At 42.0% G+C, this 23,675-nt stretch overlaps 1 protein-coding gene across 1 annotated transcript in view; it reads left to right on the forward strand.

Moving 5' to 3' along the window:
* The first annotated feature begins 246 nt into the window (after positions 1–246).
* Positions 247–23,675, forward strand: part of VPS39 (VPS39 subunit of HOPS complex) — a 33,098-nt gene continuing 9,669 nt past the window's right edge. The window contains exons 1-18 of the mRNA XM_077818836.1: positions 247–440; positions 4,654–4,719; positions 6,225–6,289; positions 7,136–7,178; positions 8,132–8,226; positions 10,395–10,493; positions 11,299–11,391; positions 12,720–12,903; positions 13,513–13,633; positions 15,592–15,712; positions 16,132–16,261; positions 17,265–17,407; positions 18,265–18,408; positions 19,080–19,221; positions 19,606–19,692; positions 21,583–21,656; positions 22,380–22,478; positions 22,786–22,903. Of these exons, the coding sequence (XP_077674962.1) occupies positions 368–440; positions 4,654–4,719; positions 6,225–6,289; positions 7,136–7,178; positions 8,132–8,226; positions 10,395–10,493; positions 11,299–11,391; positions 12,720–12,903; positions 13,513–13,633; positions 15,592–15,712; positions 16,132–16,261; positions 17,265–17,407; positions 18,265–18,408; positions 19,080–19,221; positions 19,606–19,692; positions 21,583–21,656; positions 22,380–22,478; positions 22,786–22,903 (1,897 nt within the window). The 5' untranslated portion in view covers positions 247–367. The remainder of the gene's footprint in view (positions 441–4,653; positions 4,720–6,224; positions 6,290–7,135; positions 7,179–8,131; positions 8,227–10,394; positions 10,494–11,298; positions 11,392–12,719; positions 12,904–13,512; positions 13,634–15,591; positions 15,713–16,131; positions 16,262–17,264; positions 17,408–18,264; positions 18,409–19,079; positions 19,222–19,605; positions 19,693–21,582; positions 21,657–22,379; positions 22,479–22,785; positions 22,904–23,675) is intronic.

The following is a 23,675-nucleotide window of genomic DNA, read 5'->3' on the forward strand; positions in this document are numbered from 1 at the left end:
TGGAGCGGAGCCAAGGGGAGGTGGGAGCGGGAGGCCTCGGGCCGGACGAGGCGCCTCTAAGGGGCACAGGCCTTGCGGGTCGGGGTGGAGCCGTGAGCGGGCGGGACCTATAGGGCGAGGCCGCAGACTCGGGGAGGGGGCGGGGCCTAGGGCGGAGCTTGCCCTGCGGAGGGGGCGGAGCTTATGGGCGGGCTCCGGCGGGGAAGCGGAACGGGCTGGGCGCGGGGGCTGCTGGGAAGGGTTGGGGATCAGCTGGGCCTGTACTTGGGGCCGCGGGGGCCCCGCGTTGGGGAGGCGCAGGATTCTCCAGCCTGGCCGGCCCGGGGGTGCGGGTGAGGTGGCGCTACCGGCCTGGGGAGCTGCCGCCATGCACGACGCCTTCGAGCCGGTGCCGATCCTGGAGAAGCTGCCGCTGCAGATAGACTGTCTGGCGGCTTGGGGTGAGCGGCGGGGCTGCCCCCGGACTCCTCCCCACGGGCCTTGGCCCCTTCCCCGGGGGCCCCGCGAAGGAGTCCCGGGGACCCCGCGGCGGTGGGGCGGCGGTTCCTCCGCCTGCCCCGGGACCAGCTCCGAGGCCGCGGCCCGCTTGTGGCCCCGCGCCCTGGTGTCCGCGGCTGAGCCCGCTGCCCCTGAGCCCAGTGTCTCCAGGCACCCCTGTGACACAGCGCTGCCCTCAGCCTCCGGGCTCGCTGCGGCTGTTCCCGTCCGCGGGGTGGGTTCCTCGCGGGAAGGGCTCGAAGCTCTTTCTAAAAACACACGCTCCAGACTTCGAATTTTGGGGTCTCTACAAGCCGCTTGTGTGACCCATCTTGAGCGTAGCCCAGGGCAGCGGCTAGCGGGGATTGAGCCCCCGTTTCAGGGAATAGAGTGGGGACTGGAATTGGGCTGAAGTGTGATTTGTAGCCTCCATTCATTAAAAAGATGCAGTTTTGAAGGGTAGTGGAAGTGACCCACTTTGGTCTGTGTATGGGTCTGTTTTTTAAACATTTGGGTGATCTGTCTGATCTGGTTGCACTCAGTTTGTAGGCTTGAATAAAGACTGGTAGTGGATGTGTCATTACACAAAGTAAAAAGAAAAGGAGTACTAGTGGCACCTTAGAGACTAACCAATGTATTTGAGCATAAGCTTTTGTGAGCTACAGCTCACTTCATCGGATGCATTCAGTGGAAAATACAGTGGGGAGATTTATATACACACAGAACATGTAAAAATGGGTGTTATCATTGTAAACACCCCCCCCCCCTCCTGCTGGTAATAGCTCGCCTTACCTGATCACTCTTGTTATGGTGTGTATGGTAACATCCATTGTAACACCCATTGTACCTCACAAAAGCTTATACTCAAATTTGTTCGCCTCTAAGGTGCCATAAGTACTCCTTTTCTTTTTGCGGATACAGACTAATGCAGCTGCTACTCTGAAACCTTGAATAGGTTTGTTTGTTGTGGGATGAAATTTTTTGTTCTGGTCTTGTGTATCCTATGTGTTTTTCTTTCCCATTGTGTGTTAAGTGTGAGTCTGAATGGTAGAGAGGGAGAAAATGTGTTCCTGTGTAGCATAAGAAGTGATACTTTGCCTTTCCCTACCTGGTGTGTTTTATTTGTGAATAAACCCATACTTTGTGTCTTAAATACAAAACAATCTGACCTGGTGGGTTAGAACTGTTATCCAAGGCTGTGTGTATACTCTGGAACTACAGGCATAGCTACAGCACCATAGCTATGCTGATGCAGTCTGTGCTGGCAGAAGGGGATTTTCTATCAGTGTAGGTAAACACCCCCCACCCCTGAGGATAGAATCATTTTTCCATTGAACTAGCAGCATCTACCATGGGAGTTAGCTATGTCTCTCAGGGCTATGCCAACCTATGTCGACTCAAATTTTAAGTGTAGATCAGGCCTAAGTGACAATTCAAGTAACTGTTATTACTGTAGATGGAGCAGTGATTACTTACAGTAGTATAAAATGTTTCAATATTTATAAATATGGGTTAGCTAGTTTCTCCCTGTAACTTTCTTTCTTGTAGATTGCTTGTTAATATAGTAAAGCTGTGATATTAACAAATCAAGTTTAGCAAGTAGATGGTTCATAGCAAATTTGTGTTAGTGATACCTAGGTGAATAGGTTTTATTTATCATGCACCTTTGACTGCCTCATCTATGCTCTAATCAGTTTTCTTTGGGACTCTTTTTAATACTAAACCATTGGAGCAGTTTCAAATAAATGTTATGTTATGGAACAAAAACTTTCATGTAAAAGAGTAACTTTGTCAGAAACTTGGCTTGTTTTTAATTAAGCCTTAAAAACAAAACACTGTGACTTAAATTCTGTAGCTAAATTGAATATATTCCTTACAGTGGCACTGATACAGTGGAGAAAACATTGAAACTGAGAAACTTCATTGCAAAACAAATTTATTTGTTTCATTGAAGTCATAATCCTGTGGGTTTTTTGAGCACAGCAGTCTCATGGAAGAGGGGAGATGTACTTCCAGTTTTATGACTTAATTTCTAATTAAATAGGAAAAAAGGAGGCTCGGGGAAGCAAGATCTTGTTAAATCACAAGTAGCTTTGAGAAATATGGTGTGAAAAAGGGAAAGGTAAATTTCATATGTTTAGTAAAGTTTTCCCTGTTATGAAGCTAAAGATTAATTGAAATTTAATGAACAAAGATTTTTGTGGATGAGTTGCACAGTAATACTTAGATTCAAAGCCTTCTAATATGCAATGTACGAAAGTGTGTGTGTGTGTGTGGAAAAACAGTGGATTTCTCAAGTATTCTACTTTGTAAATCCAAAATGACTGACTTTTACGTGTCACAGCAACTCAAATACCATTTTTTTTTGTAACTAATGTAATAATTTCAGACATAACTGAATAATTCCTGGGGACAACTGTGGCTTCTAAATGTTCGACTACTGTGTTCAAAGTCAGAACTCACAAATGGTAGTATCTAAATTTGTCTTGCTCCCTCCAATTTTTCACTGTGTAGACCAATAAGTTGGGAGGAACACGAGGCATCTATATGCAGCAGCCAATGCTTGAAAAGTAGTTTATGTATATTTATGAAGAATGCGGAGCTCTCTCCCTTTTACTTTTACTTCATTATGAGTAGGGCCCTACCTAATTCACAGTCCATTTTGGTCAATTTCACGATCATAGGATTTTAAAAATCATAAATTTCATGATTTCACCTATTTAAATGTGAAATCTCATGGTGTTGTAATTGTAGGGGTCCTGACATGAAAAGGAGTTGTGGGGGATTGCAAGGTTATTGTAGGGGGGTTGCAGTACTGCTACCCTTACTTCTGCACTGCTGCTGGTGGCAGCACCACCTTCAGGGTTGGGCAGCTGGAGAGTGGCAGCTGCTAGCTGGGATCCAAGCTCTGAAGGCAGAGCCTCCTCAAACAGCAGCACAGAAGTAAAGACAACATGTTACGGTATTGCCACCCTTACTTCTTTGCTGTTGCCTGCAGATCTGGGCCCTCAGTTAACAGCTGCCACTCTCCAGCCACCCAGCTCTGAAGGCAGTGCAGAAGTTAAGGGTGACAATACCATGACCTCCCTAAAATAACCTTGCGACACTCTCCCCCCTCCCCTGTGCCTGCAATTGGCTTTTGGATCAGGACCTCCAATTTGAGAAACATTGGTCTCCCCTGTGAAATCTGTATAGTATGGGATAAACACGCACACAAGACCAGATTTCATGGTCCATGACACGTTTTTCATGGCCACCAATTTGGTAGGGCCCTAATTATGAGCAAGTAGGCTCCTGTATTGGGGCCATGTTTTCATACTTCTTTCCTGATCCCTGGAAATGTTTGTTTCCCAAAACAAAGGTTACTCTATATGTAAGCACTTCCTCTAGGGCAGACTTGGGCAAACTACAGTCTGGGGGCTGCATCCAGCCCTTCAGACCTTTTATTCCAGCCCTCAAGCTCCTGCTGGGGAGCAGGTTTGGAAGCTTGCTCTGTGCGGCTTCCTCCGGCTCCTAAGCATATGGGTAGCCAGTGGGCTTTGCACACTGCCCCCACAGCTCCCATTGGCCAGAAAACAGGGCCAATAGGAGCTGCAGGGTTGGCACCTGCAGATGGGGCAGCACGCAGAGCTGCCTGGCCGTGTCTCTGCATGGGAGCTGGGGGGGACATGAAGCTGCTTCTGTGACCTGTTTGAGGTAAGCGCAGCCCAGAGTCTGCACCCCGACCCCTTGCCCCAGCCCATATCCCCCTCCTACCCTCCGAACCCATTGATCCCACCCTCCCACACCCCAGAGCCTGCACCCCGAGCCCTCACCCCTGTACCCTTGCCCCAGCTTGGAGCCTCCTCCCACACCCTGAACTCCTCATTTCTGGCCCTACCCCAGAGCCTGCACCCCCAACCGGAGCCCTCACCCCAACCCCCAATTTCGTGAGCATTCATGGCCCACCATACAATTTCCATACCCAGATGTGGCCCTTGGGCCAAAAAGTTTGCATACCCCTGCTCTAGGGAAACCGTGCAAGAGCCATGCACATTCCCCAGCTGAAATTTGCCATAATATGTTTTGGACCATTCAACAGTGGGCTTCAGTTTAAGAAGATGAAGAATTTTCAGATTACTTTTAGCTGAGAGGGGTATTCTTATTGGTACTGATAAGAATTCTCTTATCTTACAGAGGAATGGCTGCTTGTTGGCACCAAACAAGGGCATCTCCTCCTTTACAGGATCAGGAAGGATATAGGTGAGCTTGTACAAAAAACCCCAAGCTTTTGTGCAATATTATGACAATGTATCTTTCTCCACTCTTCTCCACTCTTCAGTGACTCTAATAATACTGGTACCCTGGTACATTTAGTATACTGAACAGCAGCTTTTATCACCTGTAGCTTACGAAAATGTTTATACAGGGCCACTGCAATATGTATAGATCTTACCTTTTCTTTCCTTCTACTCTGTTATCTGTCTTCTAGAGTTTACCATCTGCTTTAAAAATTACCCTTTCTCACAAGATTCCACCAAAGTTAAGAATTGTATTAAGATGATAAAAAGAAAATGGTACAGAGTTTAAGCATAGAAGTTTCTGGTTATCTATCTGAACTATAATGGTTTCCACATGTGTATTTACAGTAAATTAGTGTAATCTGCATGAATACAATACCCACCATGCATAAACTCTAACAGAACCTAGCGAATAGATCAGATTGGTGGTTCAGTAAAAAAGCAACTTAATTAAAAGGTGAGACCCACCATCTTGATCAATATACATAATAAAATTAAACCTGGTTCAGAATCCGAACATTCTAATCTAGACCAAAAAATACTCCCCTCTCTGTCTTTTGAGGAAGCGGTCACAAGTGGCCTCAGTGCATTCTGGTGATGCCACAAAGAGCGCCTATTATATTTAGAATCATATATAAAATTACTCATGTTAAGCAGATCTATATCTCTGGTATCTACCAGTTATAATGTGCAGAAAGCCATACTATTAAATGTACTTTAATTTAATAGCTCATTGGATTGCAAAGGAAAACGTTAAAAGGTGTGGCACATCTGCCCCCAATTGCACCTGGTCTCAGAAGGATTCTCTTTCTATTGTAGACACTTGGATTCCTAAACCCTAATTCCAGCTCTTTCCCAGCCTCCATAGGCAGTCTGTTTCAATAGATCATGCTGACTTGAGTTGCTAGTGTCTTTTGTCTCACTTGGTAAATTTCTCCCCCTTTTTGCATCAATACCAGGAGAGGTTACATCATCAGAAAGTGGCTGTAAGTTTGTATCCGTAAAACTCCTTTTAAACCCTTGTAGTGAAATGTTTTTTTCTTTCTCCATCTTGCAGTGATGTGCTTCCTGGAGATTTGAGTTGCTGGTATTTGATTGGCTGGGAAAAAAGGTGCTTTAGGGCTGTCTTCATAGCTTGGGTTTTTTTAAATATTTAATTAAATTATATTAGGATCTGAGATTCCAAGGCAAGGATTTAGCTAAAGATGAGACCTTCTGATTTGCTGACTTCATGAAGTTAAACCATGTTTTTGGAATCCCCAGCTAGATATGTATGACAACCTCAGATCCCCCAAACTGGTTTAAGAAAAAGGAAGCACACACTTCTTACAAGACATGCAGTCTTCTGTCATTAGATACTTAATTTGATTTCTGCTATAATTTATGGGACTTACAGTAAGGGTTTATGCAGTAATAAATCTGAAGGCAACTGTGATTTTATGTCACTCTTTAATCTCTGCTTGGTAGGTTGCAACAGATTTGAAGTGACACTAGAGAAATCCAACAAGAACTTCTCAAAAAAGATTCAGCAGGTAGGAAATGGCAGTTGCTGACATTGGGGAAAATTGCTGGTGATTCCACTAAGAGGGTGCAATGTGAAATACATTAATCTGGAATCCCCAGAAGGCTTTTTTTTTTTTTTTTTTTTTTTTGTTAAACAGTAAACTTTGTTGGGAGTGGCACAGACTAGACTGTGAGTTTGTCCACAGTCCCTTCCTACAGTAGGAAGGAACTTGGGTTGGTGGTTACAGTAGATGACTTGGTGTTAGGACTCACTTACTGAATCGCTGTGACCTCCAGCAAATCATACATGTTTGTATGATGGAGATAATACATTGCTGTCTGACATGGTACTTGATATCCTTTGATGAAACATGCTATTAAAGTGCAAATATTGTTTTGGCTATTAGAGGCTGGAATCTAGAATAGCTGTGTACTGACTTGCTTTCAGTTTTAGTATCATTTTAATTTTGATAGATGTTAGCACACTGAATGTATCACTGCAGTAGAGCACCTTGCCTTTTCGTTGGAGAAGAAGAGTAGTTTTTAAGGAATCATTTACATCCTTTTATTGGTGAAGCACCAGAACATGGTTAAATCTTGTTAAAGGGATCTGCATTGTTAAGCTTTCTCACTCGGAAAGGATATAAAAAATATAAGCTAGCTTTATCAGACACTTCATGAGTATAGGTATGGGATTGTACAGTAGCTGGAGGAATGTTGCATAGAAAGTAACAGTAGCTCCATCTTCATTGCCTTGTGTGGGTAAATAAAACTATTTGCATAGACTAATTAAATCTCTGTCCATGTCTGGGTGTGGGGGCAGGGAATAGTGTTTGGCTTGTAGAGATGTTGCTTTAATACAATTCTCTTTTCAGATTCATGTTGTTTCCCAATTTAAAATTCTGGTCAGTTTGTTAGGTAAGTGAAGAATATGTTTCAGTATTTAGTTCTTTTTTTTTGGTGCAATTACTTGGCTGAGCATGACATCTCTTTTTCCCCACCCCCATATAGACTGTCTGTTTGTTGTACCAAGGAAAGTGAATAATTCATACCCTCACCTACTCTAAGGCTTATTCTTAAAACAGTTTGCCACCATCTTGATTTGGGGCGGTCCTTCACACTGCATGGCAGTCTAGTTGTTGAAAAGTCACTGAGTCTAGAATTCTGCCCTCTAATTTGCAGGGAAGTGTTGTGCAGTATAGGTTAAGAAGCAGCTGGCTACCCTTAAGCCAGTAAAGACATTTGGGGAACAGACCACTAATATTCAAATAACTTATGCAAGAATTTTGAGTACTGTATGTTGGGTGAACTTATTCTTGAATTATGATCTTCCTTGTCTCTTTTTACTTATGGTACAACTCCTTCCTTTTTGACCTCCAAGTCCCAGCTCTCCCGACTCCAGCATGTGTAGAATGCTGCTGCCTGCGTTCTCGTGCGTACAAAAACTTGACCACACCAGCTCCAACTTTCAACTCTGTTCACCACCCACAAATTTCAGGAGCCAGTTCAAAATGGTCTTTTTTTAATGAGAGCTTCCATCATGAACTTGCTGTCGCCTGCTTTCTCTTCTGTCTGTCTTCCACTTTGCTTGCTTGTTTAGCACCTGTTCTTGGTTCCTTCATACAGTCTTGCCACAGTTGGTGTGAAAGTCCTCTGCAACCCAGAAACCTTTTTGTCTCTGCCTCACTGATTGTTTTCAAATTGTGAAGGGGGGAAAAAAAACCCGTCTCCTTCCTATCCTGAAACTTTAAATTTCTCTCACTAGTTTGGATCTGCTTTGTAAAGTGTCTTGTGATAGTTTCTGTAAATTAAAAATGAGTTGCATGTTTTTTAAATTATTGAACAATAATTAGGAATTTTGTCTAAAACAGAAAATAACATTTATGTCCACGACCTGTTGACATTTCAACAAATCACCACAGTCTCTAAGGCAAAAGGTGCATCTCTGTTCACGTGTGACTTACAGGTAAGTGGAGGCAGGTTAATGTTGTAAGTGTTCTGACAAAGTCTCATAACAAAGACTAACTTTCAAATTGCTCAGAGGGTTTTGTATGTTACAAAGTTATTTTCATTTTAAATTTATTATGTGAGAAATTGGGAGATGTTGTGGTTCAGCACTTCTGAAAATCAGACTGCTTATTTGCGTGTTTAACAGTGGATTTAGGAAGTTCACTCCAGGCACCAAGTTTTAAAAATGTTGGTCTTGGTTTCTTCCTCTACTTTGTAAGAGTACACTTGGTTGTAATTTTGGCCTTTCACCCATTGATTCAAGACTCAACTGAATTTTCATCCTCAGTGATGAGATTTTTAAAGGGTGGTTCTTCAAGTGCTTTTTTCAGTTTGGAAGCCATCCCCATCTTGGGACTTACAATGGGGCTTACAAAGGTAATGGAACCACCATTAGAGTGGTTCTTCGAATTTTCACTTCACCATCTTTCTCTGAAAATTGTTTCTGGTAACAGTTACATTAACCTAGAGTGTCTTGGAGACACTAATGGCTGATTCAATTTATATAATGTTCCATAAGGATAAGGTGGTCCTTCATCTGGGTCCTACGGTCTTATAAAAATGGTCTCTTACTTACACACAAATCAGTTAATCAATTTACCGGTACTTTGGTCCCCAGGCCTTGCTTATAGCTAGAGGAGACTCAAGTTAATGGTGTACCTCTAGTGCTTTGATTTACTCTTGAAAGGGAGCTTGGTCTTTGTAATTAGGCAAGCTGAAACTTTTGCCCAGTGGTAAACATTTTCTCATAGTTATTTAGTCTTGGGCTTCTAGTGTTAACATACAGCTAATGCTAAATCATATGAAACATGCAAATCCAAGCATTACAAAATGTCTTGTTATAATTGGGTGTACTTTTTGTGTGTGGGTGTCTGACTTAGCGTGTACTTGCAGTGGTGCCTCTTGTCAATAAACTGTTCTAATTAATTAGAATACAAAACATAGACCCTTAGATCATATTAGTTCATTAATATGATCATATCCCCCTTTCTTTGAATCCCTTGTTCCCCACTCCTTCAGCACATAAGTGTCAAGCATTTCATCTTTACATTCAAGGTCCTGACTAATGCCAATTTTTAATGCTTACCTGTCCTTGTCTTTTTCATATTGCCACAGTCCTTTCCACTTCACCAGTAGTAATAGTTTCCACCTGCTGTCTTTTCCTCCCACACTGCTTGACTACATGTGGAACCCCTCTTGGAGCTGATATGTAAAGCACTGCCCTCTCCATAGTCATATTCCTACCATGACGCTGTCAAGAAATTAATTAACTAATGATGAGGTGGAAGGGCAACTGGGGACAGCAAAGCACCACTGACCACTTAGAGTAGGAGAAAAAGGTACAAACAACTTCTCTTGTTGACTGAAGGGTCTTGGGGAAAGACTGCCTTTCTTCGTTTGTACAGCACCTAGCACACTATGAGAGCTACAGGAAAAATAGTGGGAGTAGGTGGCTCAATAATGGGCAATGGGAATTGGTGGCTTTCACCTCTTCAGGTCTAGCTCAGGCTAGTAGTGACTGAGCCATTACCATCTTGAAGGCTGGCTGGATGACTACATGAAAGGGTTTGGTGCATCTTGTCTACAGGGAAATGGAACAGGTGTCCTCATTGCATAAACCACCATCCCAATGTTTGGTCTCTGCAGAAAGGTCAGTCTATGCCTGTTCATTGAGGCTTTGGCCTATCTTTTTCTGTATAGAGGTGGTCTCACCAAAATAAGGTTGAGGTACAGTGACAAATATGAGTAAGCTTGTACTGCTGCTACACAATTCATTTCTGTCATGTACACACAACTTCAGTCTCCAGGGCTGTCATCCTGGTAGCTTTCATTAACAAGTCCTATTGTGGCCTAGATTTATCTTACATTAATTATTTCAGAAAACATCTTGAATCTTTCTTCTGGCCACATGCACATCTGAACTCAAGTTCAGCACCTTGATTGACATCCACTTTGGGTTTGGCCCAGTGAAGAAAATAGTCCATGGTGACCTGATGGGAGCATGAAAATTTACTCAGCTTTTCCATTGACCAGTTGTCCTATAGGTTTAGGATTATTTATGGCCCGATATTATTGTCCTTATTTACCTTCTAATTGTAACGCATGTGAGGCTGTCTGTTTTCACAGCACTCTGATACAGGGGAGGAGGTGCTGAGGATGTGCGTGGCAGTGCGGAAGAAGCTACAGCTGTATTTCTGGAAGGACAGGGAGTTCTATGAGCTACAGGTGAGATAGTGCTGTGGGAACCACTAGACCGTACGAGAGCCCTTGCCAGAGTATCAAATTGTTTTTAATACCCCAGTTTAATCAGCAGTATAATTCAGAATTAGTGTTAGATTCTGCTTCCAGGGTGCACTGATAGTGTTGGTGCTGCACGGTTTAACAAAGAAGCAGCAATTGAAAGCAAAGTGTTGTTACCATCGAAATAATGGATTGGGAGCTAGTTATGGGTGAAAATCACCAGGAACCAGAAGACTGACTCCTCTCTTGAAGACTATGGGTAGTGATAGAAAGGTACAATTTGTATACAATCCTAATTGTCCTCTGCATTCTAGCTCTGGTCCACTTTGAGGCCCAATTAAATAACCGTTCAGGAAGGTCACACAGTCTAGTTACAGAAAAATGCTGCTGTGCAGAATATGGAGTTGGGACATTCTAGCTGAATGCTATCGTTCCCTGGCCAGGAAGGGTTGGGAGTGATTCTAAAGTAGACTCCACTTCTTAAACAGATGTAGTCTGCCCTTTCCTGCAGCAAGCATGATGTTAGTGAGAATTATTCAATGAGCAGATCAATATTTTGCAGTAATGTCTAATGTTTGCAGTTCTGTAGCTAGTAGGGTGCTCAGTCTTAAAAGAAACCTTTACTACTGTGTAAGAGTGAAGAAAGGGTAATGTGCTCAGTGTTACTGTACTGCCTCCCCACAATTAAATATGAAACAAGCTTTCCAGACCACAGGTTAAAAGGAGCCCAGGGAAGGCACAGTTAGCTCCTAAAGCAGCCAATGTGACTTACTTTCCTTTCATTCTTCAGGGGGACTTCAGTGTGCCGGATGTGCCCAAGTCTATGGCATGGTGTGAAAATTCTATCTGTGTAGGTTTCAAGAGGGACTATTATCTGATAAGGGTAAGAACAGGACTTTGAACTGAGTATGTAAGGGGATGTTAATCCTTTTAAGGAGAAGATATAGACTGCTCCCAGGGAGGGAGGATTCAGAGTGTGAGATAGACATTGTTTATTATAAAAATGTGCCATTTTTGACATGCTGTCTTTCAGCTTACTCCTCCTTCCGCAAAAGCATGCATGTTCCTTTAATTTGCTTGTCTTTCTGAAAAACAGACTATCTAGTTGTTGCAAGTAATGCCTAAGATTAGTGTAACTGAATTAAATTAAGAAAACATTTTTTCAGCTGGGCAGCACTTTAACTCTGTTTCATAGTTTCCCTTTTGTTTGGTGTATTTACACCTCAACATAAGAGGGGAAAATATTTTAAAAATAACCTATTCAATAGGAAAGGAGTACTTGTGGCACCTTAGAGACTAACAAATTTATTTGATCATAAGCTTTCGTGAGCTACAACTCACTTTATGCTCAGATAAATTTGTTAGTCTCTAAGGTGCCACAAGTACTCCTTTTCTTTTTGCGGATACAAACTAACATTGCTGCTACTCTGAAACCTATTCAATAGGGTTTTTTTAAAAGTGAGATTATTCGAGGGGCAGAGTAACTTCACCAAAATTATTTTAGTGCTTCAGCTGAAATTAAACAGTTTCAATTTGACAACATCCCTTTAAATATCTAAATTCATCACTGTTAATTATTTCAGATTCCACTGCAGGACTGAAATGAAATAGTGCCTTCTATTGGTTAATTTGACAGCAACATTATTTGTCGTTGGTTAATTTGACAGCAACATTAACAATAGTCATAATTATTACCATTACTATAGTTTTCCATCTTTATCATTTTATGTTGATATTTTAGGAAAATGAAATACATTCCTATGGTACTGTCACTTAAATAAGGCCCATATATGAATGAGAAGGGAGTCCAAGGAAAATCTATGGACTACGGCACACTTTTACTGACATCAGTATTATCGTGCTACACAGACTGTACGCCTTAGTGGCTAAATAACAAGATCATCCAGTTACAGTAGTCTATTAGCAATAGGAACAGGCTTCCTCAAATTAAGAGAAAAATACAAATTTATTTTTAAATTGCAATTCTAACAAGTAATATTTTGATACATACATACAAAAGATGACCTACAAATAGCCTTCAAAACTACCTTCATGTGTTAGTGGATATTTTGAGACTCATGTATCACTTTCAAAAAAATATGCTATAAAGTCTGTCTTTTCATCAAGTAGTCTTCTACAGTTTTGAGATGACAACTCCACAGTGAAAACTGAATGACCTTTCCCCTCCCACCTGCCCCCTTCCTCTCACAGGTGGATGGAAAAGGGTCCATCAAAGAACTGTTCCCCACAGGGAAGCAGCTTGAACCATTGGTGGCTCCCTTAGCAGATGGAAAAGTTGCAGTTGGTCAAGATGATCTAACGGTAGTACTTAACGAAGAAGGGATCTGTACTCAGAAAGGTGCCTTGAATTGGACAGACATTCCCATAGCTATGGGTGAGGACTAGAAGTAGTTTTTCCTTGCTGTAATCCAACCAGGATTCGTCAGCTTTTTGTTTCTTATGAATGGAGCAGATTTAAGTTTACTAGCTTAATGTATGAGTCTTTGATTGTGTCACACTGATTTTATTACAATCATCTGAGTGCTAGCTAGCATGACCTAGTGATTCGAGCAGAGAGGCCTGGGTTATATTTCTCTCTACTTCCTTGCTCTCAACTTCTGTGCCCTCAGTTTCTTTTTCAGTATGGTGGGGATAACTCCATCTTTGTAAAGTGATTTGAGATCTGCAAATAAGACACTACATATGTGCCACTTGTTTTTGTAATTTAAAACCTGATTTTGGCTTTTGTGAGAAGTTGAGTACTGCAGAATTTGCGTGTGGTGAGAGAGAAGTGGCAAGGAAAACTGAGGGGGGAAAAAATGATAGTAATCAGTGAATTGCTGTTAATTTCTAGCATTAAGCTCATTGATGGATTTGGGGGATGGGTGAGAAGGGCATAACATACTGAACATTTCTGGAGGGAAGTTATGGTGTGTGTCATGGCCCTTTCCAGGGTATACTGGAGAAATCTGTCTGATGCATGCTTGTTCCATCTCCCAAACAGAACATCAGCCTCCATACATCATTGCGGTGCTACCAAGGTATGTGGAGATTCGCACTTTTGAACCCCGGCTGCTGGTGCAGAGTATTGAGCTGCAAAGACCACGCTTCATCACCTCTGGAGGGTACAAGAGCACTTCCTTTTTCATCTCTCCCTATACCTAGTCTCTTTTTTCTTCGACAGTTTCTGTGTATTGTGCCCTTCCATACAATCTGAAATATAACTATGGTAAACTAGCACCATGAGTTCCATCATCATGTTGTTTCTTCTCTGACCTGTGGAGTCAGAAGTTGTAAACAGCTCATAGCCAGAACCTTAATAATCTGCCCCTCTTGTTGCTACACTATGCTGTGTTGACCTTAGGGTTACTGGATAAGGGACACTGTTCTCTTGTGTTCTGCTGCTTTCTTGGAACTAAATTCCTCTGTACCTCTCACAGCCCTCCTCATTCTGCAGTGGCTAGTATAGACAGGATACCTGTATCCTGATTGCTTAGTTAAGTAACCTGTTTTGATTTAAACTAACCTGGTGATTTGGGGGTATAACTGCCCTTTTTTCTGTGTGGTGTTTTTTTTTTTTTTTTTTTTGTAGAAGGCAGCTAGAAGCACTGACAAGTTTGCACAAAACTTTCCCTGGGATTTTTTTTTTAAAAAAAAAAAGGCTTAAGATTAACAAAATGTGTCTGATTGTGGGGCAGGGGCTGGGGAGGCTCATGTTCTGAGCACAACAGAGGGAGCTAGAAAATCCTTAATTCTGTTCCAACTTCCTCTGACCTTGACTAAGCCACTTAAACATTCTTTCTCGGTTTCTCCCTCTTAAAAGTAAAAGGTAATACTTACCTACCTCACGTGGGTGTTGAGGATTGATTGGGTGTTTAAGTCGCTCTGAATATGAAAAGTAGATGTTATTCAGGGCAGCATCACTTGACCTTGATGACGGTAAATATGTATAAACTGATCTCTCATGGCTTTTAAGGGCATAGTGGGGGGTTCCCTTGCTCTCTAGTAGACCCTTTGATTCCTGTTTCAAGTTTTGATTATTGGGGTGGCTGCAGTAGTGCCTTCATGACAAGCTTCTTGTGGAAATGGAATACTGTGACTCTTCACGAGGGTACCCAGGATTGTGAGGCACCTCACTGCTGCCTGCCCTTACTGTGAAGTAGTCTTGTCTGTGTATTCTGTGATCAGCTCCCTGAAACCACCACCAGCCTCTGAGAGCATAAGCACTGCCTGCTAGGCCTCTGTAGACCTCACTTTCTCTGTAGGGGTAGCAACAGGCACACCACAACTTGCAAATACTCGGCATCTTCCCTGCAGCGTCCAGCCTCTATCCATTGAATACTCAGACTCACCGGCCCTGCTATTCCCAAACACCAGCTTCTAAGATTTAACTCGAGATGAGCACATTGCTTAACACTAGTACACTTAAACTTGTTTTCATTGTAAATATGAATATATACAGTATTATCAATGACTAGAAATTAAAGTAATAATGAGTAAGAATATTGGAAACGAATGGTTACGTATAAAACAAAATTGTAACATACTTTCAAGAGACTAATCTTAACTAAAAAATTACTCTCTTGTCCAAAGAAATTTCTCACTCAAAGTTCTCTTCAGTGTTTTCAGCTAAGCATAGTTGAGACTCCTTTTGCATGAAGCAAAAGCGCGGCCCTTTTACTTCCTCACTGAAGGGTGCCTGTGTCCCTTTGTACCCCCAAATATATATTAGCAAGCCTTTGATATGCACCTCAAGATAAGGTTCTCTTCCCTCACTATGCTTCTCTTCCTTTTAATTCCTTTCTGAAGTTCTTTCCTGCAGTCCAGCCGCAGGTATCTAACTGCAGTGTAGACATACCCCAAGTGTCCTCAGGAATTCACAGTGGTGGTTTGATCGCTTTCTGTTTTGCCTTCACTGCTATGTTGAGCAGGGAAAGGAGAACTTGAGTAACCTCACCACTTTAGTATATCTGGTTAAGCCATACGTGTGTTAACCAGGATAGACTCTTCTAACAAGATGTGGGCTAGAGTTCTTGCCTCACTATTATATCTTGGTAACTGGCCTTTTCTCTTCCAATTGTAGTACGAATATTGTGTATGTGGCCAGCAATCATTTTGTTTGGCGTCTCCTTCCAGTCTCCATAGCAACCCAGATACAGCAGCTTCTCCAAGACAAGCAGTTTGAATTGGCTCTGCAGTTGGCGGTAAGTTGTCATCTTTAGTGGTGTGGGTGGAATACACTATTTGTATTGCTGGGTATAGAATCATGGGCCAGTCTCTGTAGTCTGTTTGGTAACTGCTGCCACTAAGCACTGTTGCAAGCCCTGAGGTCTTAACCTCCTTGATGTCCACTTCACACAAACTCTCTAGTTTCTCTTGACTAACCCCTTAGCCATTTAATAACTTCCTGTCTCCTGACTCTACTCTGCTATCCAGTGCTGCCCATCCTTGACAAACTGTCTGTTTTTAGAAGTTTAGGCGCTTTTGGTCACCTGTTCAATCCTGGGTTTTCCCATTCTTTTCAATGGATTTCAAGCTCAACACTGTCAGTTTTTCTTCTCTGTTCTCTTTATATTTAAGCACAAGAATTCTTCTTATTATTCCTGGGTTTGTATTTGTGTAGGAAATGAAAGATGATTCAGATAGTGAAAAGCAACAACAGATTCATCACATTAAGAACCTCTATGCCTTTAACCTCTTCTGCCAGAAGCGCTTCGATGAATCCATGCAGGTTTTTGCCAAGCTCGGTACAGGTAACTTGGTATAGCCTGGGGTTGAAGAATGTGAGTGAGGGGAGACTACAGTAAATCTCACCAGAAATTGATGCTGGTGCTGAACTTGATTTAGTCTGAGAACAAGTAGTGTCATCTTGTGCAGCCCAAAGATTAGTTTGTTGGTTAGACCCTGAAACCCTCCCCACTACTCTACAAAAAGTGTCACAAGTTGGAATAGAAGTAGAAGAGGCACCTGTACAAAGTTTCTTCACTCTGAGTTTTATGAGCACCAGCCACTGCTAAAAATCAGTGAGCCGCTACCTGTTTTTCTGCTTGATGAACATTTCATGGAATGGAATAAGAAGGAAGTGAGTGAATGTCAGAAGTTCCCTGAGTAGTCAACTTTCAGCTTCAGGCATGACTTTCAGTGAGTCTTAGGCACCTAAGTCACTTTTGGGAATTAGGACTTTTTGAAAACTTTACTCCTGGGACCTGAGGAACAGATCAGGAACTAGGATTTTAATCTAAGTAGTGAACTTTAGAGTTTGTAAACTGTATGAAACTGATGTTCATTAGTAATGGGAACTGCTGGTCAGGTCTGTCCATGTAATCTGTTCTGAAGCTCATTGGATTTATTACAATGGTGTTATTTTCTTAGAAGCCTTTTGCAACCAGCAGTATTAATTCACAGTCCTGCCATTGAACCTCATTATTAGTGCTGGGACTCTGCACTAAGCTCTAGCAACAGAATGAATATTGTGGGTCGGGGAAGGCATGAACTTAAGAATTCTGCTCCAGCTTTGTCTCCCCCTTGCCTCACTTAACTTCTGCTTCCATTTCCTCATGTGTAAAATGGGGATACTTGATTAGCAATTTAATAGTGTAGAGACAATTATTTGTAAAGCACCAGGAAGATGAAACTACTAAGTGCTGGGGGCTTGTCTATGATAAACTGCACTAATTACCAGAAAGCTATATAATACTGGTATTTTGAAAAACAAGATGCTATGAAATTTACAAATACTGGTTGTTTTTTGCTTAGATCCCACTCATGTGATGGGTCTGTATCCTGACTTGCTGCCCACTGATTACAGGAAACAGTTGCAGTATCCTAATCCTCTGCCGGTGCTCTCTGGGGCTGAGCTGGAGAAAGCACACTTAGCACTCATAGACTATCTAACTCAGGTAAATGCTGTTAATATGTACCTCTAGGGAATTTGCCTTCTGATGCCCAGCCCTGACCTGGTGACTTCAGTAAGGGGGCACTGCATAGCAGGGAGATGTCAGAAGAATACAGTGCTGGATTTGGAGCATACCCCAAATGTGTCTGGTTAGCTATGCTTTCCCTCTCACTGGTTCCCATGGACTACTATACTGTTCTCTCCCTCGATAGCTAAAAAGCCTAACTACATAGTGATTAATAGGGCCAAGTTAAAGATAAAAGACCAGAACTTGAGCTAGCGTGGAATCAATGGAGCTGTATCAGCTGAGAATTTGGCTGGCTTCTATAAGGTACTTACAATACTGACAAACTTTGATAGTTTACTTTCCTAGACTTAAATAATTAAAAGTAGTAACTAAATATTACTTTTTCTATTTATAGATTTATTCTCACTAGTTTGTGACATGTTGGCCTATTAAGGATAGGTGGTGAAAGACACCACCAAAAGGAGTTGGACATTTGTGCTTTTTTCTTAAACAAATGTCAAATCTTAAATTTTCATAAAACTTGGTTAATGTAGATTAATAATAGGCTTGTCAAATTGGGGTGTAAAATTAGTATACATTGGGGACTACTCCTATCATGGTGTGATATCATGGAAGGTGAAATTAGTTGAGGCCCTAGAGCTAAATGCACCCAGAGTTATGGATGAGTACATCTTATATCTAAATTGAGACATTTGCGGAGGGATAGTTGATGGGTGTGTGTAATGGATTATAATTAAGAGGGTTTAGGTTGGCCTATGTTTTCCTTTGGAACGGTATTTGTGGGATGGTGGAATAAAATACATACTTTTAAAATCTCATTGTGTTGTCTGCAGAAAAGAAGTCAGCTGGTAAAGAAGTTAAATGACTCTGACCACCAGTCCAGCACCTCACCCCTCATGGAAGGAACACCCACCATCAAATCCAAAAAGAAGTTGCTCCAAATCATTGACACCACCTTGCTCAAGTGTTACCTACATGTGAGTTCCCTGCCTAACCCAGCGAGCCTATAAAGATCTATAAAAAGTAAACTCCATTGGGAGTTTGGGGTGTGGAAAATTGGAAGACAGGATAAGGAATAGTTTTATTTGAGGTTATTCAAGTGAACATCTGTCCTTCATGGACTAAAGTGCTTTGTGGAACTTAATTTCATCTCATCTTATTTCTTCATTAGCAACAGACAACTTCACTGAACTTGGCAAGCATATCTGTTTACTTCCTTGGATTTGCAAGGTTGCTTTTCCTCAAAGAGAAATGCTCTGTTTTGAAGTATAGAGAAATACCTACATATTTGTAAGCATGCTTCTCTCTCATTGCTGTGCTTAAGTAGATGGAGAGAGTTGTCGGAGACCATTACTCCTGAAGTTAATGTTTCTCAACAGCTGGCCTCCACCATAGTGAGTAAAGAAGTGCTGGTATATGGGCCATTGGCTATCTGCTTGCTCACTGAACACCAAAGTTAAACTGCATGTAAGATTGACAAGAGTAGAGGATTCCCTTTCAAATGTTAAAATCCCACTTCTTGTGCCCTAATGGATATTTTCTGGATCTCCTCCCCTTCCTGTGTTCTTGATTATAGTGTTGGACACTATGAGCCTGAGTGCACAGTTCATGAATCTGAAACCTCTGAATGCCCTTCCCTTGCTTACAGACAAATGTAGCTCTGGTAGCACCATTGCTACGACTGGAGAATAATCACTGCCACATAGAAGAGAGTGAGCATGTACTGAAGAAGGCACACAAGTACAGTGAGCTGATAATACTGTATGAGAAGAAAGGGCTGCATGAAAAAGGTAAGTGAGGAAGGAAGAGGGGTGAATGGAGTGCACACCTCTGCTATACATCTTAACCCATCCCTTGCTGACAAGAGTCTGTTTGTTCATTCTTAAACTAACAGTATTTCAGAATGGCCTCCCATTGTAGCAGTCTCTTGATTAAATAATTATTTGACTTAAGTATTTATCCCTGTTGTTTGCCTGGGGTATGTCCTTGCCAAGAGCTTCTTGTGTAGCAAAAATTTGACATGTAAAAATAATTTTTCCTGTTCTGCTGCAGTGGGAGGAGCATGCTTTGTCGTCCTGCTCTCCCAGGAGCATGAGTTCTCAGTGAATGCAGGAATCTGCTTTCTAAATTTAAGTATAATCCCCATGGAATTGACCTCTTTCTTCTACTAAAAGCTCTGCAGGTGCTAGTGGATCAATCAAAGAAAGCCAACTCTCCTTTGAAGGGCCATGAAAGGACAGTGCAGTATCTACAGCATTTGGGTGAGTGCAGATCAGGGGTAAGTGGGAATCTCCCTTTTAAAGGGACGCCTCTAACCCTCATTACCTAGACTTGGCATGCCACTTAACTCTTTTTTTTTGGTGAATTTTCATGAATTTCAGAGATGCCAACCATCCATATTTTCTGTAATCCTCCCAATTTGTACTTGTTACAAAATCACTAATTCTGTCTTAAGTCTATCTATTTTGTAAGCACACACATTTTTATATGTATAACATAGAAAGCGTGTGTGTGCGTCAGTCACCCACCACCACTTGATTCAGACGAACACTGCAAGTAGTGCCATGGCTGCAAGGGGCTTTCTGCTCCAGTGCCGCTGTGGTGCAGTGAGGGCCTCATAGAAAGCAAACAGTGGTGATTTTGAATGGGTTAGGGTGCTGTTATGGCAATGTGCTCTAGAATGTACCAGGGGATTTCACATAGGGCAGTTAGAGTGCAATACACAACATGAGGCTTGGGCAATGAATCAGCTCCCCAAATCCCCTGACAATGGCTTGTTTTCTGGCTGACCCTTACTGCACAGTTGTGGGAGAGAAGCCAGAGGGGCAGAAGAGGAAGAGAGGGTACATGACAGGAGGATCATCCTGGGAAGGAGGTCCAGGCCTGGGCTGGCCAAGGTAATGAAGGGTGGTGTAAGAGGGCAGCTTTCTTAGGGCCAGTATTCCCCTTCTGCCTGTTCTGATGGAAGGAGACAACCGGTGGGGGCAGCTCTTGACCATAGATGGAGGTTGGGGGAGAGGTTCCTAATTCTGGTTGCTCCCCTGATGGAGGGGATATTGCCATGTGAGGAAGTGGGCATGATTGGTGTGTGGTTTTGTTTGTTTGTTTGCTATGCTGCAGTGACTTGCCCCAAAGTTCACCAGCCACCACTGTTAACCAAAATGATTGGTGTGGGTGATTAAAAATGAGTGAGGATGTCCCCAAAATCATGGTCTGACCTGGTCATGGCTATTGATGTTTATTGTTATTAAATGTCACTTCATCCTGAAACACTGTTATTACTCTGATATGCACAGAAGTGCTTCTAATATCGATTAGACGTTTTTAAGCGCTATTCCAGACTCCCGTCTTCATTTGGCTTCCCAACTTTGGCAGTTGGCACAGGTCCAAACAACTTCCCTATTTCTCCCTAACTGTTTTCATAAACATTCCTAAGACTCCGAGCAAGGTTGGCATCTCTGAAATTATAAGGTCAGAAGCGTTATGACCATCTAGTCTGATATAGCACAGGCCTTAGGACTTCCATGAAATAATTCCTGTTTAAAGTAGAGAATATTTTTTTTAGAAAAATACCCAATCTTGATTTAAAAATTTCCAGTGATGAAGAATCCACCACAACCCATGGCAAGTTGTTCCAATAGATAATTACTCTGTTTTTTTAAGAGCATCTTATTGATCTAAATTTTGTTGTTTCAGTTTCCAGCCATTGGATCTTGTTTTTCTTGTGATTGTTTAAGTCTAATGGTACCATATAGAATCATAGAATATCAGAGTTGGAAGGGACCTCAGGAGGTCATCTAGTCCAACCCCCTGCTCAAAGCAGGACCAATCCCCAATTTTTGCCCCAGATCCCAAAATGGCCCCCTCAAGGATTGAACTCACAACCCTGGGTTTAGCAGGCCAATGCTCAAACCACTGAGCTATTGCCCCCCAAGTATTTGGCTGACTTGATTTGCAAGTGGGAGCTAGCTGAATGGCAAACTGGGGCCTTAGTACGGAATTTGCTCTCTAATTTAAGCTTTATTTTTTTTCTTAAATCAAACTTCTAGCACCTCAGGTTGTGAAAATACTTCACTATGCAAATCATTGCATGTGCAGGAACCAGTAATTCAGATTGTGGTGAGTGTTTATTACTTTGGTTCTTGTTCCAGGCACAGAAAACTTGCACTTGGTGTTCCTCTATTCCACATGGGTGCTCAGAGACTTTCCTGATGATGGATTGAAGGTAAGAGTTGCTACATTAGATGTATCTTTCATCTGGCTATTGATGCCATTAGTATAGCAGCAGTTGTTTGTCCTTGTCCTCAGAAGCCTTGTCCTCAGAGATCGGAGTCCAGTTATTACTATTGAACTCCAGTGCAATGTTTAGTTTTTCACTTACATTCAGTGCAGAAATTAAAGAACCTTACCTGTCTGGTAATGGAAGGAGGTAGAGCATGCCTACGTGTTTCCTTATATAGCCTTCTACTTGAAGATGAGCATGTGGGAATAATTTCACGACAACTAAAGCTTCTCATCCATGCAGTTCCCCCTGTACACAGGGCTTTTGCTGTAACCAGCAGTAAGGGCCCTGTGTAATGTTACTATTGATGATGTATTTTGTGGTTGCACACAGTTTCATATGGTATATTGAAATACCAGCTATAACTTGCTCTCTTCGTTTTTCATTCCTTCTCTGCTGCAGCTTCTGGTGGTAGAACACAAGTTTAAGTGCACTTTTTAGTAGGTAATGTATGTGATAATAGGGTAGCAATGGAGAACATTGCTGCTCATTCCAGATACAAGGCAGCACCAAGTGGGTGAATCTGCTGCTTTCATTCGTCAGACAGCTCCCACATTTGATTTGAGGGCTTGTGTGTTGCAATACCTCTGACTCCTATGCTTCAGAAAAACGAGACTACACTCTACATGTAAAAATCAGTCCCTGAATAGAAATTTTGTTTGGCAGATATTTACAGAAGACCTTCCTGAAGTAGAATCCCTGCCTCGAGACAAAGTACTCAACTTCTTGATAGAAAGCTTTAAAAGCCTGGCTATCCCTTACCTGGTAAGAACTTACATTGAAAACAGTGCTGCTAATTTAACATATGTATTTATTAAGCCTCTGCTCTTGAGTGTTAGAATCTGAAATTTTGTAAAGAATACTAAGTTCAGCATGAGGTGAAATAAACAAAATATACAGTTGTTAGGAGGTGGAAGCGAGTCAGACTCAGGAGCCATTTTTGGCATTCCTAAGTGGTGGTCAGTGGAGAGAAGTGTGGAACTGTTGCTAGACTGCACGGACTCGCTTTCTGAAGGAAGAGGAAGCTTTTTTTTCTCTTTGATGAGCTCTTGAACTGTGTGTTTATTCACAGGAACACATCATCCATGTTTGGGAGGAGACAGGCTCAGAATTCCACAATTGTCTGATCCAGCTGTACTGTGAGAAGGTGCAAGGATTAATGAAGGAATATCTCTGCTCCTTCCCTGCAGGTACTTCTAACCATGATCTGCCTTGCCTTGCAACAGGCAGTGATACAGGAAGGGGAGATTGCAGAGCACACTGGTTAGATGTTGTCTTAGAAGTCTCTTGGAAATGTAGGGGTGAAATGGACCTCAACCCGTCCTCTGGTCCATCCTCTTTGCTGAGGCAGGATCATGTATACCTAGATCATCCCGGACAGGTGTTTGTCTAACCTGTTTTTAAAACCTGCAAAGACAGGGATTCCACAGCCTCTTTTTTTTTTTTTTTTTTAAAACCCTGTTTCAGTGCTTAACTATTATTACAGCTAAAAGCATTCCTAATTAAGCCTGTTACTTCTTGTCCTGCCTTCAGTGGACATGGGGAACAGTTATCATCATCCTCTTTTTATAACAGACCTTAACATACCTGATGACTGTTTTCAGGCTCTGTCTGCTTTTCTCAAGACTCAACATGCCCAGGTTTTTAAGCTTTCCTCACAGGTCAGGTTTTCTAAGCCTTTTATCATTTTTGTTGCTCTCCTCTGGACTCTCTCTTATTTATCCACATCATTCTTAAAGTGTGGGACCAATTCTACAATTTATCCAGGTCCTTTTGAATTCCAGTCCTGTCCTCCAAAATGCTTGCAACCCCTCCCATGTTGGCGTTATCCACAGATTTTATAAATAAATTGTCCACTCCATTATTCATGTCATCAATTATTTAAATTGTAGGTTCTCTTTGCTAGTGCACTTACTAGAGAAAAGAGCACAGCATGCTTCTAATGTAGGATGAAGGGAGTAC

This window comes from Eretmochelys imbricata, chromosome 6 (assembly GCF_965152235.1).
Source record: "Eretmochelys imbricata isolate rEreImb1 chromosome 6, rEreImb1.hap1, whole genome shotgun sequence".
Classification (NCBI taxonomy): Eukaryota; Metazoa; Chordata; order Testudines; family Cheloniidae; genus Eretmochelys; species Eretmochelys imbricata.